General features: G+C 34.0%; 2 protein-coding genes across 6 annotated transcripts in view; one reads left to right on the forward strand and one right to left on the reverse strand.

Annotated features, from left to right (window-relative positions):
* LOC129952880 (protein eyes shut) overlaps nt 1-17532 on the reverse strand; it is a 133087-nt gene that overhangs the window by 30518 nt on the left and 85037 nt on the right. For all 5 annotated transcript variants that reach the window (XM_056065804.1, XM_056065803.1, XM_056065805.1 and 2 more), the window contains exon 7: nt 455-807. In XM_056065804.1, coding sequence (XP_055921779.1) covers nt 455-807 — 353 coding nt within the window. The remainder of the gene's footprint in view (nt 1-454; nt 808-17532) is intronic.
* The window catches only part of LOC129952881 (MKRN2 opposite strand protein), a 134592-nt gene that overhangs the window by 24324 nt on the left and 92736 nt on the right, over nt 1-17532 (forward strand). The gene's annotated exons all lie outside the window — the stretch shown is intronic.

Below are 17532 nucleotides of genomic sequence, written 5' to 3' on the forward strand. Positions count from 1 at the left end.
TACCCAATAACACGAGAGGCGAAGGGAGGAAAAAAAAGACCTTAAGTTCGATACGATTGCCATGACACATTATTTTTTCATTTTTGTAAATTTGCAGGAATGTACGCAATCGATTTACGATTTTGTTTTTATTTTCATTAATTTTTCTTCTGTACATGTTTGTGGGGCAAAAGCAGAAAGAGAGATTGTGGTTTTGGTGGAGGAACCAACATTGTCCCCAATGATTTATTGTGACTTAATGTAATAGAAACCAACCGCAAAAACCAAAAACACTTAAACCACCCAAAACCCATCCACCCCTACAGACTCTCTGAATATACCTTCTATAAAATTCAACCCTTACAATAAGAAATACAAAAACACAGGACTAACAAAATTCCATGTCCTTAGAATTTCAACAAAAAAATGAAGTATTTGAAAAATTAAAGAAAAGAAAATATATTATGGTACTCACTCAGCTCTAATTGTGATTTCATTGCCAGTATTTACGGGTGTTTCGAGTTCACTTAACAGCATCGTTTGTAAGCCGCACGAAAATTGGAATTGCAAGAGACCCTTTTGCAGGAATAAAGCCATGTAATGGCCGCCTTTTGTGCCTTGTGCTGCGGCCAACATAATGAGACCATTTGTTGCACGCGTTCGCACTTTCAATTGCACATGCATCGGCAGAACTGAATCGAGGCTGTCGTGTGTTGGAATGTCCTTGTGAATGCGATGGCTTACATAAGAGTCACCAGAGAAGGCGGCATTCTTAATTACAATTGAACTCTCGCAGAGTGGTCCTTGACGGTCAAAACGGCAGACACACTAGAAATATTAAGTACAAAAACAACAAAAATATTACAAGAAAAGAAATAAGAGAAATAAGATGTTAAATACACAAAAACACATATAAGTATGTACAAATGAAACGTAATAATTTATGAGCTTAAAGGAGGAATTCCATTTCCACCATTATTCTTTAACCAACAAAAAATACAGCAAGTTCCTATAACGTAATAAGTAATTCGGAATTTTAACATTAGTCCCGCATTTCTATTTACTTGTTTCTGTCAAGTACAGAGATGATTTTTTCAATTACACATCAAGAATGTAAAATGCTTTACCCAACTCTGTTTACCGTCTCATTTTGTCAAGTAAAACTTCAAGACCGATATTTCTTCTCATAAATCCTGCAATATTTTCTAAACGTGCTGTATATCATTTTTTTTAACTGAAGTACCACAGGGAACTATTCTTGGTTCGATTCTTTACATAAATAAGCTGCAAACATTTATTAAACACTACCTAAATCATCTTTACGATGATGAGCTTCTGATAATCAGCCCTTTCTATTTATCGCAAAATCTTTGATATATCAGTCTTAAGTCGAATTTTGAAAACGAAACTATCAAATACTATGTAAGCAGTGCTAGAAATGTAGATAATTTGGAATCAAATTGAAGGACCACTTCATTAAAGGAATTGGTAGAGTTTTTTGCAAGCTTCGTCTTCCACAAAAATAAAAACCTTTCTTGCCAAAATGATGATTTTAACAACTATTGTGTCAAGGGAAATAAACATTTATATTTCTAAAACACTATTCGTACTTTCTGAGTGATTTTATAATAAAAAAGTAATACAAAAACTGAAGCATAGTAAATGTGATTGTCAGTTCCTAAAATATTGGCAGATCTGTCAAAATAAAAAAATGATCCCAAATATCCTAGTGTCGGCTACTGTAACACGAAAATCTGACATTTGAATTGTCAGTTATGTGACAAAAGAGTGTAAACTTTAAATTGTTCTTTGTGTTGTGAATAATGAAGAATAATGAAGAGTTCAGAATAGATATGAAGACTCACCATTTCGAATGCAAGCTTTCAATTCTTCTTAAAACAACTTAAAACAACAAATTATTTTCACAAAAATGTCTGCACTGACCAAAACGAACAGAACTTTTAATTTACATGACAATGTCTGTCAACAGACTAACACATTTGTCGTAAAAAAATATCTGCCAAAGAAATGAACTGTCAATTTTTACCTATATGATATTTTTGAGAAATGTCAATGTCAGAAAGTTGTCAGTTAGCCATCTGAAAATAAAATTATAATCCGGTGATAACTCAAAACTCTTTTGAGGCAACACATTTTGATGTTACAATATTTTGTCTCGGTTCTCCCTGTTTAAATTTTGCAATTGAGAATTATTGAGAATTAAACCCGAAAAACGTCATTCTGTGTTTTGACAGAATAAAGGTAAAAAATAATACCTTTGCCTTAAAACACCGTTTTATGCATTATTTGTTTTCAAAAACATTTTAAATTTGAGAGATAAGACAGCAAGGCTTGGATTCAGGCTCAGGAAAATAATTTGGCTTTGTTTGTTATGTGTTTGAGAATAATAGTTGTTAAGCAATTTTATTGTTAACATAGTAAAATAATGTTGGTGAAAATTGGTTCTATAATTTTATTTATATTTGTTTAAATGGACTTTTGTCTTCAAATCAGATAAATTCTTTTACTTTTAAAAGAGACTTAACTTTACGAGAATCGTAGTGAGGTCAAGTTTACCAACTCTTTCTGTCGATATGACTTAAAACTGAAGAGATGAAATGAATGCTTTTGAAATTTAGAAATTTATAGGGCAGAAGTCCAAACTCTATTTTAGAGTGTACCACTTAATTTTGTTCGCATTTCGAATTAGATATTTGAATTTGGCATACAATTGTAGATCCCTTCAATTTCTGCTTGAAAGAAGATAAAATGTTGGTTTTTGATGTTTTAAGATTCTGAACAGTTGATTGTTGAAGTCCAATTTTCTTTGAAGTTTCATCTAATTTCTTATTCTAAACTCTGCTAGCTTGTTTTGAGACCGTACACTGATTTCTTGAGTTTACATACTTTATTTTGAACCTTCAGGGAGATTCTTCGTTAAGTTCGCTTTGCAGGAAAGCAGTCACAACATCCATTTGATCGATATCCAAATCATATCGTACAGCCAAACATAAAAGTACCCTTATGGACGTGTACCTTACGACGGGAGAAAATATTTCTTGATAATCGATCCCTTGACGTTGCGAATACCCCTTTACGACCAATCTAGCTTTATATTTTTCGACGTTACCAATTGCATCTTTTTTCGTCTTAAATGTCCGTGTGGAATTTATGGCTTTCTTTCCTTTTGGTGAAGAAACTATTTCCCAAGTGCCATTTTTCAAAAGAGCTGTATATTCATCGTTCATTGCTTTTTTCCAATCAGACATATGTTCGCTCTTCATTGCCTTAGCGACTGTCTTTGAATCTTTATCATTGGTGCTGGCCACGTACGATAGATAACCGTATCTTTCAGGTGGATTTCTTATTCTGGTAGATTGTCTTATTCCTCTCTCAGATATGATTCCTTCTGAAGATTCTTCAACAATGAAATCATCTTGGGCATCCAAAAAACTGTTTTCACTTGCCGTTTTGTCACTTATTTCGATTGGTATTTCATTGCTTGAATTGACTGATGGAATTTCGTCATCATTCCCCACTGAATCATATCCTGCAAAAATATCACAATAAGATATATCGTTTGTCTCACCATCTTTTGGAAAAATTTGCTCATGGAAAACTGCGTCTCGACTTATTATGACTTCTTTTTTCTTAACGTCATAGAAGCGAAATTAATTTGTATCCGATAAAAATTACTTCTGTTCCTTTGGCATCGAGTTTCTTCCGAATGTAAATAACTTTAAGATGCTGGAGATTCACTTTTCTTCCACTCCAGATTTCTTCAGGTGTTTTTTCTTTTGTACCTTTTCAAGGTGTTCTCTTCGTTAAATAAACTGCCGTATTTAAGCTTAAGTCCAAAAACGTTTGTGTAAACCAGACTCGATGAGAAGACTACGCCAACCCGTTTTGTTGTGGAGAATATGGAACCGTTGTTTGATGTTGAATGCCTGCATCTGCTAGAATCTTCTTCATCTTAAAATTGCAATATTCCTTTCCATTGTCGCTTCTAATGGCTTTTATTTAGTTACCAGTCTGATTTTCTACAAAATTTTTGAACTCAAGGAACTTTTCCTCTACCTCATTCCTGCTTTTAATGAAAAACGCAAAGACTTTTCTTGAACAATCATTAATGAATAGAAGCATGTACTCTGAACCTTCAATTGATTTTTGTTCAATCGGACTACAAAGATCTGTGTGTACTAGTTCTAATATTGATTCTGCTCAAATTGAGTTAAACGGCAGGAGTGCCATTTTACCTTTGATACATGTGATGTAATTGATTTCTGAACTATCGCAATCAATATTCTGCACAACTTTCGGAATCATAGCTTGTGTGGTTTCAATGTTTGGATGTTCAAAGTGTGAAGCTACATTTTTGTAACATATGCACTTTGGTTGGGTGGTCTGTTGAGTCGGAACATATTGTTCACCCAGCTTGCAGTTGCAACAACATTACCCCTTTGGTCTTTCAATAAACATCCATTCTTGGAAAAAATCATTGAAAAACCCCTCTGAACTGAACAATTTTCGAGACCGATAAAAGATTAATACATAAGTCAGGAACGTGAAGGACTTCTAAAAATTCAACCTAACTTTCTTTGAATTTTCCAATAGATACCTTCATATCGACTTTACCTATACCTTGGACTTGCATTTTTGAATTATTTGCAACATCTTACTTAAAAAACCTGCATTATTTGAGCACATGTGAGCCGACGCTCCCGAGTCGAAATACCATTCTTCTTTGTCAAGAGTCGTGATGGAAAAACATAATAACATCGCATTCTTCTTTTCTTGATGGTTCTTATTCTTTTTTGGACATTTAGCAGCAATATGTCCAAATTCGTTGCAGTTGTAACATTTAGGACCCTTAAAGTTCTTATTCCCAAAGTTTTTCTTGTTCTTGCCAACAAAAGAAGTATCTTGGCTTGCAACCAAATTAACGTCTTGAAGAAGTTTGGTTTTAATATTGTCTCCTGTAAAAAGAATCCGAGAGCTTTGGATTCCCATGATCATTGGCTTGCATTCTTCGGGAAGACCAGCTAAAAGCATTGATCCTATCCATTCTTCATCTAGGTGAAGACCTAAGCTTGTACGATGTATTTAAAACATCGTTAACGTACGCATCTACGGTAGAGAAATCTTTCAATTTTGTAGAACAAAACTTTTGGATGAGCCCAACTCTCCTCACAAGACCAGAATCTTAAAAAAATTTCTGAAGAGAATCTTAAATCTCCTTAGCGCTTTTGCAATGTCTTATAGGAGCAATATAAGCTCCGTTGCATCCTTTTCCGTCTCGCTACCATCAGAAAAAGCCTTCCAAAGTCCTTTCATTTGGAAATAAGCTTCAACGGAAAATTTCAGTCTTCGAAGTTTACGCTTCCCCGAAGCTTTTCAATATTCAATTTCGTTTCAGACATTTTTTCTCAATACAAATTTCTTGATGTTTTAAGATTCTGCACAGTAATAATATTTATTTTCAATACATCAAACACATAAAAATTAGTACAATTTGATAACTATAAAATAAACTAAGTATTTAAAAACAAAGTATCAAATCTCAACTTTCAACAGTTTTAAGTGATTGTGTGCCATAAGATTATAATTTTATGTAAGCGACTAATTTTTAAAAGGTAAACATTGTGGGCTGAAATGAATTAAATGTTCAACAAAATATCGAAACTTTAACTTGAAATTTGTTCATGTCGGGAATTAAGTTCCCAGACGAATTTGTTATTTATTATATAAAATCTTAGCCTAAAAAGACAAGCGAAAACTAATGGATTTCGACAAAAAGTCAATAAACTACATTGCATCAAAATTAGTCTCTTTAAAGTCACATAAATCTCGAAAAAAAGACAAAGCGAACTCAATTTTGCTTACGCACATCGAGAGTTTATAAAAATCTGACTTTCAACTTGTCCCTTTTTTACCACTGATTTAACTATTTTATTCTAAGCACCTTTTTCAATGGATTTACATTACAGATTAATTCTATCTCTTTCAAAATATTAAGCTCATACAGAACCAATAAATTAATATTTTCAATAAAAGCTGTCCTATAACTCTATCTCAGCAGCATAAAACAATAAATGTCTCTCTATAATCTCTACCAGCGTATAAATTGCTATTTTGTATACGTTAAAGCATGATGGATTATAATTCTGCATTCCCAGTGATACCCAACTAACTTTTTCATCAACCAAACAATACAAAAATGATTGTCCTTCTTTTGCAAATATTCCCTCATAGTCATAGCTTTAAGTTATGTACGATGCCAACGCTTATACCACAAGTCCTTATCAAATACCTCCGGCTCTTATAGACCACTCATCGTCGCTCCTAAAGAAGTGGAATAATAATAATAATAATAATAATCATTATTATTACATAGAACCATCAGAATCACAACGGCATGCAAAATATACTAACTAAAGCTAAAGCATCGTCCTCGTCGTCCTTTAAGTATGAGATAATCTTCATCTTTCCTCTCATCCTCCGCCGAGCTGCCTCCTATTCATATTCAAGCTGGGACAATTAAAGATTTATGAGGCAATAGTGAAATAAAGACAAAGGACCAACGAACAAAGGATAACAAAAAAAAAAAGTAAAAATGGAAAAAAGAATCTAACTACGAGAGTAAAATTAGCGCTTGACTTTAATTAGAGTTTCCTATGTCATAAGGACTTAATAACCGTCACGTGAACGTGATCACATTTCTGCACGCACTCAAGTTCCAACAATGTATGAAAATACGAGCATCTCTATATATTAAATGCATAGAAAAACAAGGCTTCTAAAAATATGTAATAGCTACATAATATTTCCTTATCTATAGATATAAAGGGTGTTTTTTTTTGTTTTTGTAGGGGCATAGAACTTTTAGTTGACAACGCAAGTTTTACTGGCGGCCATTTTGACAGCTGTCAAGTGATTTATTTTAAGTTTTTTTTTAATGATATTTTACTTAATGACATTTGTCAATTTACTTGTAATTCTCTTCTTCAGAAACAAGAAATAAGAATCAAGTTCAGAGCACGTCCACGAACGAAAAAATAAGCACAAATTCGAAGCTCTGAACTTTCAGACGTTAAAAAGAAACACAAAAAAAGTTCAGGGCAAAAAACTGGCCGTTTGAAAATGTTTGTTAACCGCATAGTTTCACGTTACGGACCTTGAATTAGTTTCAAAGATTGACACGATTGACCCCTTAAAGTACAACATTCGTCGAGTACGGCCATAAATGACAATTGTTATCGATGGGACCTCAAGATTACACCAAAGTTCCATATCAAAGTTCTAGACCTTCAAAAAAAAACACCTTTTACTATTAAAATATTCATCATCATCAGCATCGTCGGCGGCGCTCGTTGGGGCTAAAACATACACAAACTTTTACCCCAACTTTGATGGAAAAGTAAATATTATACTATGAAATATATTCGCAATGACAGTGAATATAAGAAGGGGGTTTGGGGAGGGTTGATAGAGGCAGAAAGTGAGTGGTCTGACTATGCCACTAGGCGCCTGCAGCAACATCATATCCTAGAAGAGCATATTAAACTCGAGCATAGTCGAAACAGTGAGAGTCTCGTTGCATGCAAATTAGCTTCATAGGAATCAAATTGCGAACGAGAAAGTTTGACTTTACCAACAATATGATGAAGACGACGACGGCTCTGGCAGGAAGGCAGGCAGGCGGTGTATAGTCGTGTGGCAATGACTGTAACATTGTTGATGAAGATGATAATGATGATTATGATGACGATGGCGATGACGATGAGGTTCGATGATACGAAATCCCCATCATTCATATACACGATCCTATCGGCTTTAATGAGGATATATGAGATACTTTTGTGTTATGGGTGCTCTCTAAAGAATTTCAATAATAATTTTCCTATACATGTATGTTTAGCTCTATTGTAGGTACTGTAGAGTACGAAGGAGTACAGTGACCAGATTGTAAAAGAATAATAACTTGTCGTCGTTATTCAGACACTTTTGACAGTAAAATTAAATTTTTCAAGAGCTTAATGCATCATGAATCCTTTTAGGAATATTGAAAATATTGGGTTCGGGTAGAATTTTAAGGATAAGATTGATGTGATTTGTTGAAATTAAGCAAAAAGTCATATCCCTGTTAAGTTATAAAATTCAATAAGTTTAGTCTGAAAGAACTACGAGTACATTAAAGGATTCGAAAGTACTATCACATGAATTCTGCGTTTAAAAGCGTCTTTTTCAGTTAACTTTTAACCAGTTTGTTCCTACAGTTTAAATTATATTAGATTTATTTAATAAAAAATAAATTAGGTGGCGCAACAGTCCCTTGAGATCTAGGGCCTTGTGACTTACAACTCTTAACCATTTCTGTGTGCGAGTACTGCTCTCAGGAAAGAAAAGGGATTTAATTTTTGATTGAAAAAGTAGGCCTTAGAGGAAGTTGAACAATTCGCATTTTCATTTAAAAAATAGGTTGAAGATTTGTCGCAAAGCTTTAATCATCATTAAAACCGAAAATTGCAACTTACAGAACGGTCATAGCAATCATCGAAAATTTGTATCATTGAACATTTCTATCATTGAAAGTTTCTATCATTGAAAGAAATGCCCCTGATTGAAATCAAGCATTTGAGGTTAGGTTTGATCGTTAAAAAAAATTTGACACAGATGAGAATACAAAGAAAATAGAACACATTCAGTAAAAAATGTTTCTCCAAATAATAAAATCAAAAATCATCTGATCATTGAAAAAAATGTTATCATTGAAAAAGTAAAAACTTATGGAATGAAAAGTTCTTGGCTACAAATTTTATTATTTAAATTTTTACAACTTATTAGCTTCATTGTAATACCATAGAAAAATAATAACTTGTATGCTTTATAATCGCTTTAAAATTGCGAAACAAATTTTTCCATGATGAAATTTAATGATAGCTATAACTGGTTCCTTTCTAGTTGTCATTCAAACATCTTTTGTGTGCATTTATAAAAGCTTCAAACAACTGCTCAAAAGATACTCAAAATCTTGAACAATTTTCCATATATTCAGCAATTTTCTAAAATCGTCTGCTTACTAGTAAGATAGGAGTTTCATTTTTATTTGAAAAGGAGCATCTCAACACGTCTAAAAAGTGACAGTTCATGACAAAAAACAAAACAAAACAAACAAAGCTAAATCTGTAGAACGAACCTTTTCATTTGAAATGTCAGAAACTCAGTCGCCATATGGATTTAGTAAATTACAAAAAAGAAAAGACTTCACAACAAACCCAGAACGTGGTTTATGGATAAAGGTTTTGAATAACTCGTAAACCATTCATATTCGTTTGGCATTTCAATTTTTTGATATTAATTTTTGTTAACAACATATGACATTTTATAAGCCCAGAATATTTCAAAAGGTATGTTCGTTTAACTTAGGGCGTAGAGACAAAAAAAGCTTTGGGGGATTTTTTTGAAATATTACAAAATGCATACACGTTACTGACTGGTTAAAATAGGTTTTTTTTTGAAACGGTTTCAAAATGACGGCTGTGCAGCATGTAAGACAAATTTTAAGTTCTTTTAAAGAAAATCCGGCCTAATCGGACTCAAAAAATGCAGTATTGAGATAAATGCGATTGAAATTTTGTGTACTAGAGAACCATTAATAAAGATTAAAAAATCCTTCAGATTCAACAAAACGGACTTTTGGCTAAAAAAACACGAACGAAGATTGGAGCATGGAATGCTTGTTCCCTGTACGCACCAGGCAAGTACGAGCAGGTGGAGCGTTAAATGCTTCGGCATAACATCAGTGTTCTGGGAGTGAGTGAAACCAAATAGAGAGGAACAGCTGAATATACTGCAGAATCGGGCTAAACGAGAATGTTGTACTCTGGCGAAGAGGAGGCAGACAAAGGTCCAAGACTCAACTGTGTAGGCCTCATGCTGAATAAAGAAGCTACCAACAGACTTATATCCTTTGTTTAGCTCAAAAATCAGAAAAGTCACCATTATTCAACGAATGAGGCTTCAGCGAACGAAAAGACCTCTTTTTATACTCATATGAATTCTGTGTACAACGGTGTTCCAGGGGGTGATATCATTATCATCATGGGGGACTTTAATGCCAAAATTGGTTCTGATAACATATGCCTTGAACGAGTTATGGGAAAGCATGGCCGAGGTCAACGTAGTAAAATGGTTATGCTTATCGACTTCTGCAACGCTCGTCAACTTGTGATTGGGGGTTCTTTATTCCCGCACAAGACCTGCCACAAAATCACCTGGTAATCTCCTGATGGTTAAAGCAAAAATCAAATCGATCACTTCATTACACAGCAGGAATGGAGGAAGCCACTGTGCAATGTTCGTAACGAAAGAAAGGTGACCATCACTAGCTACTGGGTTTGCTTTGCTTCGCGTTCTAAATGACCCTAATGTACGTTGTAATCGTCACCACACTCTGCGACGGCATCATACACATATAAAATGCTGGCTTATCGGTAGATGCTTTGTTGGGTCAAATTAAGAGCGCTTACATGGAAGCTGGAACTGACACTATACCCAGTCAGACAAGAGCTAGAGACTCCTGGATATCCCAAGACTCCTGGCACAAAATCACATAGTGAAGAACACTTAAAATTAGAATCAATTCGGAAAGTGATGCTCAGCGGATATTGATTGTACGAAATGAGTATAGAGCATCTCATAAGACAGTGCAGCGGTGTGTGAGCCGTGACAAGAGGGCGGAAAATGCGGAACATGAGGCAGGAAGAGCTGATGCAAGAGAGCTGTATAAAATAACTAATCACATTGTCGGACAGCGTAATAGCACTAACATTAACACTAACCATCCCGTGTTAGATTTGAACGGCAACCTTTTAGTGACGATAGAAGATCAGCTACAAAGATGGAAGAAGCACTTTTCTTCGCTGCTAAATGATGACCACAATGCAGAATTAAAAGCAGACCTTGAGGCAGCTTCCCGTAGTTTGCTTAAACTCGTGCAGGCTGTCTAAGAGAGTGAAACTTACCCAAGAGACTGGAAGGATGGAGTGGTTACTAAAAAAAGGAAAACTCAAAAACTGTAATAACAGGTCCAGCAGTTTAATTATCTGTGAAGTTTTATAGCTCTCAATGGCGGAACGGACCTGGATGTTAACAGTAGAATAAACAAAGCCTTTCTCCTGTGTGGAACTCTACCAAAATATCACTATGCACCAAGTTCAAGTTCTTCGAATCCAACGTCCAACGAGGTCAGTTGCGGTGAATCGGGATAGGTGGAAGGATCTTGTTGCTGCCCTATGCTCCAGAAGGAGTTAAAGCTGCTGTACTTGAGTTGACTAAAGTCAAAAGACTGTCTTCAAATCACTTTTCAGACTTTTGAGTTTGGCGCAAATGTAAAATTGACTTTTAAATAACTTCAAAGGCTTTATGAAGTAAAAGAGAATGAAGTCAAATTGATTATGAGTCAATTGACTTCTTTCCTAAAAGACTTTAGTCACTACAACTCTGATTGAAAATCATCTTTTTAGATGAGTAACTTAAAGTTTCTGATTTAAAGTTTGTCTCATTTTTTAGTATAAATTGAATTAAAACCTCAAACTTCCTCAAAAGTTTGTTCGATTCAAGTCTATGTAGGTTTTCGTGTTCTACAGCAGATGGTCACTCCACGTACACAAAAGCATCACCTGTGAACCTAACTCCCTTCCTCGTTGATACATAAAGTTCAACATAATAGTACACCAACAAATAAAAAAACATCGTTTTTTTCTCATCAAATATTCTCATGCCACAATATTTATGTAGTTTGTGTTGCAGCATCATACGAGTACGATACTCGGCTAGTTGCATCCCTGAAAAATCAATATTATGTCAATGGTGCTGAATGAAATGAAATGAAGCCGCCTGAATAACCCAATGCCCGCACAACACTAAAATTACAACACCCGCCTTGACTGTAGTTTTTGAGTTCAGTTGGACTCTTTATTCTGTTTACATCGTTCATTGTAAATGTACACATTTGGGTTATACATAACACAAGGACGACTCATCGTCCGTCGTCGTAGTTGTCGATTGAGTGTTTAAAACAATCCGAGGTATTATTACGCAAACTTTATTTTCCCGATCCCAGATACCAAAACCCGAACTCGAACCCTAAACCAAACCAAACGAGCTTATAGCCTTCATTTTTGGTCCAAAATGCCATAATAGCTGACTACTGGCTATTATACACCGTTGTTGATTTGTGAGTCTTCTGTTTTGTAAAATATATAAGAAGAGGTTGCTGCAGAGACATCAGAGGGATTGGGAATAAAGCTGATAGCACTCTCGAACCCTCTCTAGCTACAATGAGGGGTAACTTTGGCAACTTTGTTCGGATCCATCTGAATATAGTGAACTCAAATATGTACTCTGTGGCCTTTAGGGGATGAAAAGCAGACCAATTGCACTTTGTGTGTGTCAATATGAGAAAACAATAATAAGGCGATTACAACCAGTACCAAAACGCAGCTAATTGGATGAAAGTCAGAATGAATTGTTTGTTGAATAAAGGCAGCAGGGGGTTGATGGGGGTAGTTCTCTTTCAATCTATAAGTTCTATATGTGCAATGAGCATATATATATATACGTACATAGGTAATTGCTTGTAGATGAAAGGTTTATTGAGTAATTTAGCAGCTTGTGGTTTTGATTGATGAAATGATAGAAAGATAAACTTGCAACACATGATGATGCTGCATAGTCTCATCATTCATGAATCAACCAAATGGAATAATGTACCTTCTATCTATTGATGTACATATTGTATACAAACTGACCAAAATATTGTTGGCTTATGCTTGGGTTGAGATGAATAATTGTTGCTTGAGTTTGGTTGAAGTGTTCTTTAAATTGTATATTGATTGTTTGATTTGCACAAACAGACAACTATTGAAGACGAACAAAAGCTCCATAGAAATTATTTAGTCTTGGCTTAAAATATTCATAATCAAGGAATAACTATTTGTAAATATAGTCGATAGAATGTAAAATTTTGTATTGGGTCACTGCAGCGTACACTTGTTTTTTTTATTTTAATGGAATTTTCTTATGTTAAGGGATTTTTCTACTCTTCTTGATTAAAAGATTTTCACTTTAAATCATGCGATAGTTGAATATGGAATAATTGATTTTGTGCTATTAGGCCATTTTAAATTCCTAAGATTTCTGAGAATTTTGTCTGTAAGATTGACTGAAACACAAAACATCAAAATTTATTATTCATTCTTACCTAGAAATCGAATTTCAAATCATTTCTTTTCCTTTTTGAATTTTGTGATAGAGAAAATTAAGAAATCGAATCTATTTTCGGAGTTTACATTTCTAAGAATATAGAAATCTCTGAGATCTTAGAAATAGAAAAAAGGTAAATATTACCTAATAAAAAGATATCATGAAGTTTAATTTTTGACATCGATTCTCGTCAAAATTAACATAGTATCAGTTTTAAATGATATTTTACAACTAAACTTTTGTCAGATTCTTCTTTACTTAGAGTCGAAATATATGACATTTGACAGAATGATTTGACACTTTTATAAAAGAGCTGTCAATGTACACATTTTACATTTTACGATGAGTTCATGAAATCTACATCTAATTTCTTTTTGTTATTTACATGGATAAGTTCAAGAGAAAAAATAAGAAAGCTGTGTTCATTCTTAATTTTTAGAGGCAACATTTTGAAGTTCAAATGAGTAACCTTGGGTATTTCATCATATTTCAAAGAATCTAAAAAATCACGAAAAATCTTGCAGTGAGACGAAATACTTGTCACTCTCACAAAACAGATATGAGTCATGCCTTTTCAAAATCGAATCATTTTTAATATTTTTCAATTTCGGTCTTGCCAGAACTTTTTAATAATTGCCTTGAGAAAACTGTAATTTTTAAGAATCACTATTCCCGGATTGTTTCAGTATTTTCATTTTGATAACAGTTAGTTTAATATTTTGACTATATTATTTTCGTGTACAAATTTTGTATGACTTGAAATGCATCACAAAATGGGTTTAACGGTTAATGAGGGCAAAACAAAGTACATGTTGTCGTCAAGAAAGGACATACAACACCGACGTCTTGGTCAAAACGTCACCATTGACAGACGTAACTTTGAGGTAGTCAAGGACTTCGTCTACCTAGGCTCCGCTGCAAACGCAGCCACGCACCTTGGGTCGGTTCGAGTTCATCGTGTGATTTACGGTCCCGTATGCATCGAAGGGAAGTGGAGGAGAGTTAGATGAAGAAGTTTGTTGGGTGGGGCCCTGTAGATTGCAATGTGACATACTGCATGATCATCTATTTGTGGCATTATGGCACCATCCTAAATAAGATTATAGCTAGGTCCGGATTTAGAGGTTCAGAGGCCTCGGGACACTACAGAAGCGGAGGCCCCTCGCCCAAATAATTTTTAAAATAAAATAAACCATTTTTTTCACTCGAGTTTTTCAATAAATAATTTACTGTGAAACCAAGTAGATTCCTTTAGTATTGAACAAACACATATAAATATAAACGGAAAAAAGAATTATCTAAAATATAATTTTAAAGTTAACGAACGGAACCTTTCGAGCTCTTTTCCCCGAAAAATCGTTGATGATTTCATTGAATTCCAGTTCTCGGAGTAAATAGTTTTTAATGCTCAGGAGAGTTTGTCCCATCGTGGTTCGAAGCTTATTTTTTATAAGTTTAATTTTTGAAAATGAGAGCTCTCCAGTGTAATTTGTTACCATCAAAACCAAATACATTCTCAATGCAATTTCGAGGTTTGGGAATGTAGCTCTGAAATTTTGATTTTTGAGAATTTGGTATAGGTCTTTTTTGTTTTGTATGAGTCAATCAAAGACACAAATTGAACCAACTCATTACCAAGAATAGGTTCTAAATCATCCGGATACACTTTCACCAATGCCTCTGTTTTCAGCATCCATCTCCTCAATGTGATTTAGGAATCCAAATCGAACGGCTTCATGGCACGCAAACTTTCAGTAAGTAAGGATTCAACCTCACATTTCTCGTTATGGTGCGGGTGGCTGATTGTACATATTCATCAGTATGGGATATTTTTTTGGCTGCTTCCTCGTATTTATCAAAATCATTTCGTTTGGATTCCACGAATGATTCCAATGATTCCGATTCAAGAATCATTTTTGGGTCCTGCAACATCTTGTTTGTAGTGTTGAATCGCCCCAAGGTATCGTTCCAAAATATTTCAAACAAAGCGGTTTCGATACCACTCATCTTCTGTAGAAGGTGCGTTGCTTCATTCCTCACAATGACTTTTTGCTCTTTATTGGAAGATATGCCTGTTAGAGCTTCTTTCATTTCCGAATAGCCGTTGACTAAGGCTTTCGTAGCTTCAGCTCGAAAGGCCAAGGAGTATCGGTGAGCTTCTTCAATTTCTAAAAACTGGACGCTTTTCTTCTCCGATAATTTCTGAATCAGAATTCGGTGCCGCTGGCTGTGAAAAACGTGTACAAATTTTTGACGAAATCAAAGAATTAAACAGCCGATGAACAAATTACCAATTAGTAAATTATGATTGATTTTTCCAAGAATTCAAAAATAATGATTCTTTATATACAGCAATTTATTTATATGTACATATACATACATATAAGAAAAAAAAAATGATCGAGCACGAAATCGAATACCCAAACTCCGAGGTTGCTGACAAGTACCACCCCACTCAGCCATTAAGCGATTGGGGTACTCCCTCAAGATGGGTAGAGAATTTGCAAGTGCTTCTCATCAGGGCCTTTTGAGATTTGACTTATTGCCTGATTGGAGTGAACTTATAAAGATCAATGATCAATAGGTAAGGTAAGAGAGCAAAAAAAAAATACGTATTAAAGGAAAAGATGTTTACTGGTGTTTATTAGTTGGAATTTGTAACAAATATTTTCCGAAGTCTCTATTTGTGGAGGCCGCGCTCTCCCCTCAATCCGGTCATGCTAATATCGATAGGTGTTATAAATCCAATGCTGGTGATTTTTTTTTTTCAAATAAACAACAGACAAGGCTATGACGTTTCAAGATAAACCAAATCCCACAAAAATTCTTCGTTTTCAGAGCTATTCCAATAATTTGTTTCAGAGATCAATTGTACACCATTAATGTTTGATGAACGTAGAATAGTTAATGTAGAATTGAATAAAAGCATTATTCGTTTTGTGAAATGCAGAGACTAAATATGACTTCATCATAGCTCAAACATATCGAATATCTGAAAACTCAAAACATTGAATTATTCTGCCGGCGGCGTATATCTCCAAAAAATTTTCTTGTCCACAAAAAACAAAACTAAATTCTGTAGACAACGATTCTCTACTCCAAGAAAAATGTTGATGCCTTCAACTATCATGTTTTAGAAACGTCTTCCACGAAGTGTCAAAAATGTTCTCAAAAATGGTATACAGAGCAAGTCTCTTTGGAATTTGATTTCTTAATGGGCAACTGTGGCGTATACTTGTTTTTTGCATATTATTTTTAGGACAAATAATTTTTCTACCATTTAAGTTAAAAAATTATATTTGTACATCTGTTTAACATGCGTTAGCTGATAACTTTTCCAGCAAATAATAACTTTTAAATTACAGCTGTCAGATTTTCTGTAAAAAGTCTTGGAATTAACATTCAGTCTTAACCTAAATGTCATGAAAAAAGGATTGCAAAGGATATTCAAATTGTTTCATTTATTTTTTTTTAATTATGACTTCAATGCTCTTCTTAGTAAACATAAATGTTTATCTCCAATTAAGGAATAAGAATTTGTGAAAAATCGATTGTTATGTTTTTAAGTTTTAATGGTCCTTTAGGGCCCTAAAGATAGTGTCCCAGAAAGACTTTTAAATACTCGGTTTTGAGTTTTAGTGTTACAAAAATTGCAAAACTAACCACGATTTCTTACAACACTTTAAAAAAATAATGTAGGCATTCACTAATAATTACATATTTTTATATTGACTTTTGTGCTTCTAAAAGTGTATTTATTAATTTTTTTTAATGTTCGTATTCATGTGTAACTTTTGAAGAAAAAGCCTTAAATTAAAATAACACCATTTAAATTGTTATCAAAGCACAAAATGTCCTTAAACTTGAAGCACCGAAACTTCTTTCAGTCGAAAAAATTTACCATCTATCGGTTTCTTTTTTATGTCCCAAAATCAAAAGTGTGAAGAACCATTTTCTCTAAAATTTTATACTAGTTGACATTATATTTAATTTATTTCTTCTTGAATTATTTATTTACCAAGTAATCAATTTTACTTCAGTGTATTTTATTTCAAATTAAAACAAATACCATTCATCTAGCAAAGTCCTTACATCAGTCCTTAAAATCATTCTTCTTACTTCATCAATTTCAACACAAAAATAAAACTCATAAGGATAAGTCCACTGAAACCATATATAAATCGCCAATGAAAAATAAACAAAGAAAAAAGGACACAAAGCTGAAAATTGAAATTGAAACTGTCAATATATTCCCATCCCGTGCAACTATCACAATTTTGTCATCTT

The sequence above is a fragment of the Eupeodes corollae genome, chromosome 3, assembly GCF_945859685.1.
Source record: "Eupeodes corollae chromosome 3, idEupCoro1.1, whole genome shotgun sequence".
Classification (NCBI taxonomy): Eukaryota; Metazoa; Arthropoda; class Insecta; order Diptera; family Syrphidae; genus Eupeodes; species Eupeodes corollae.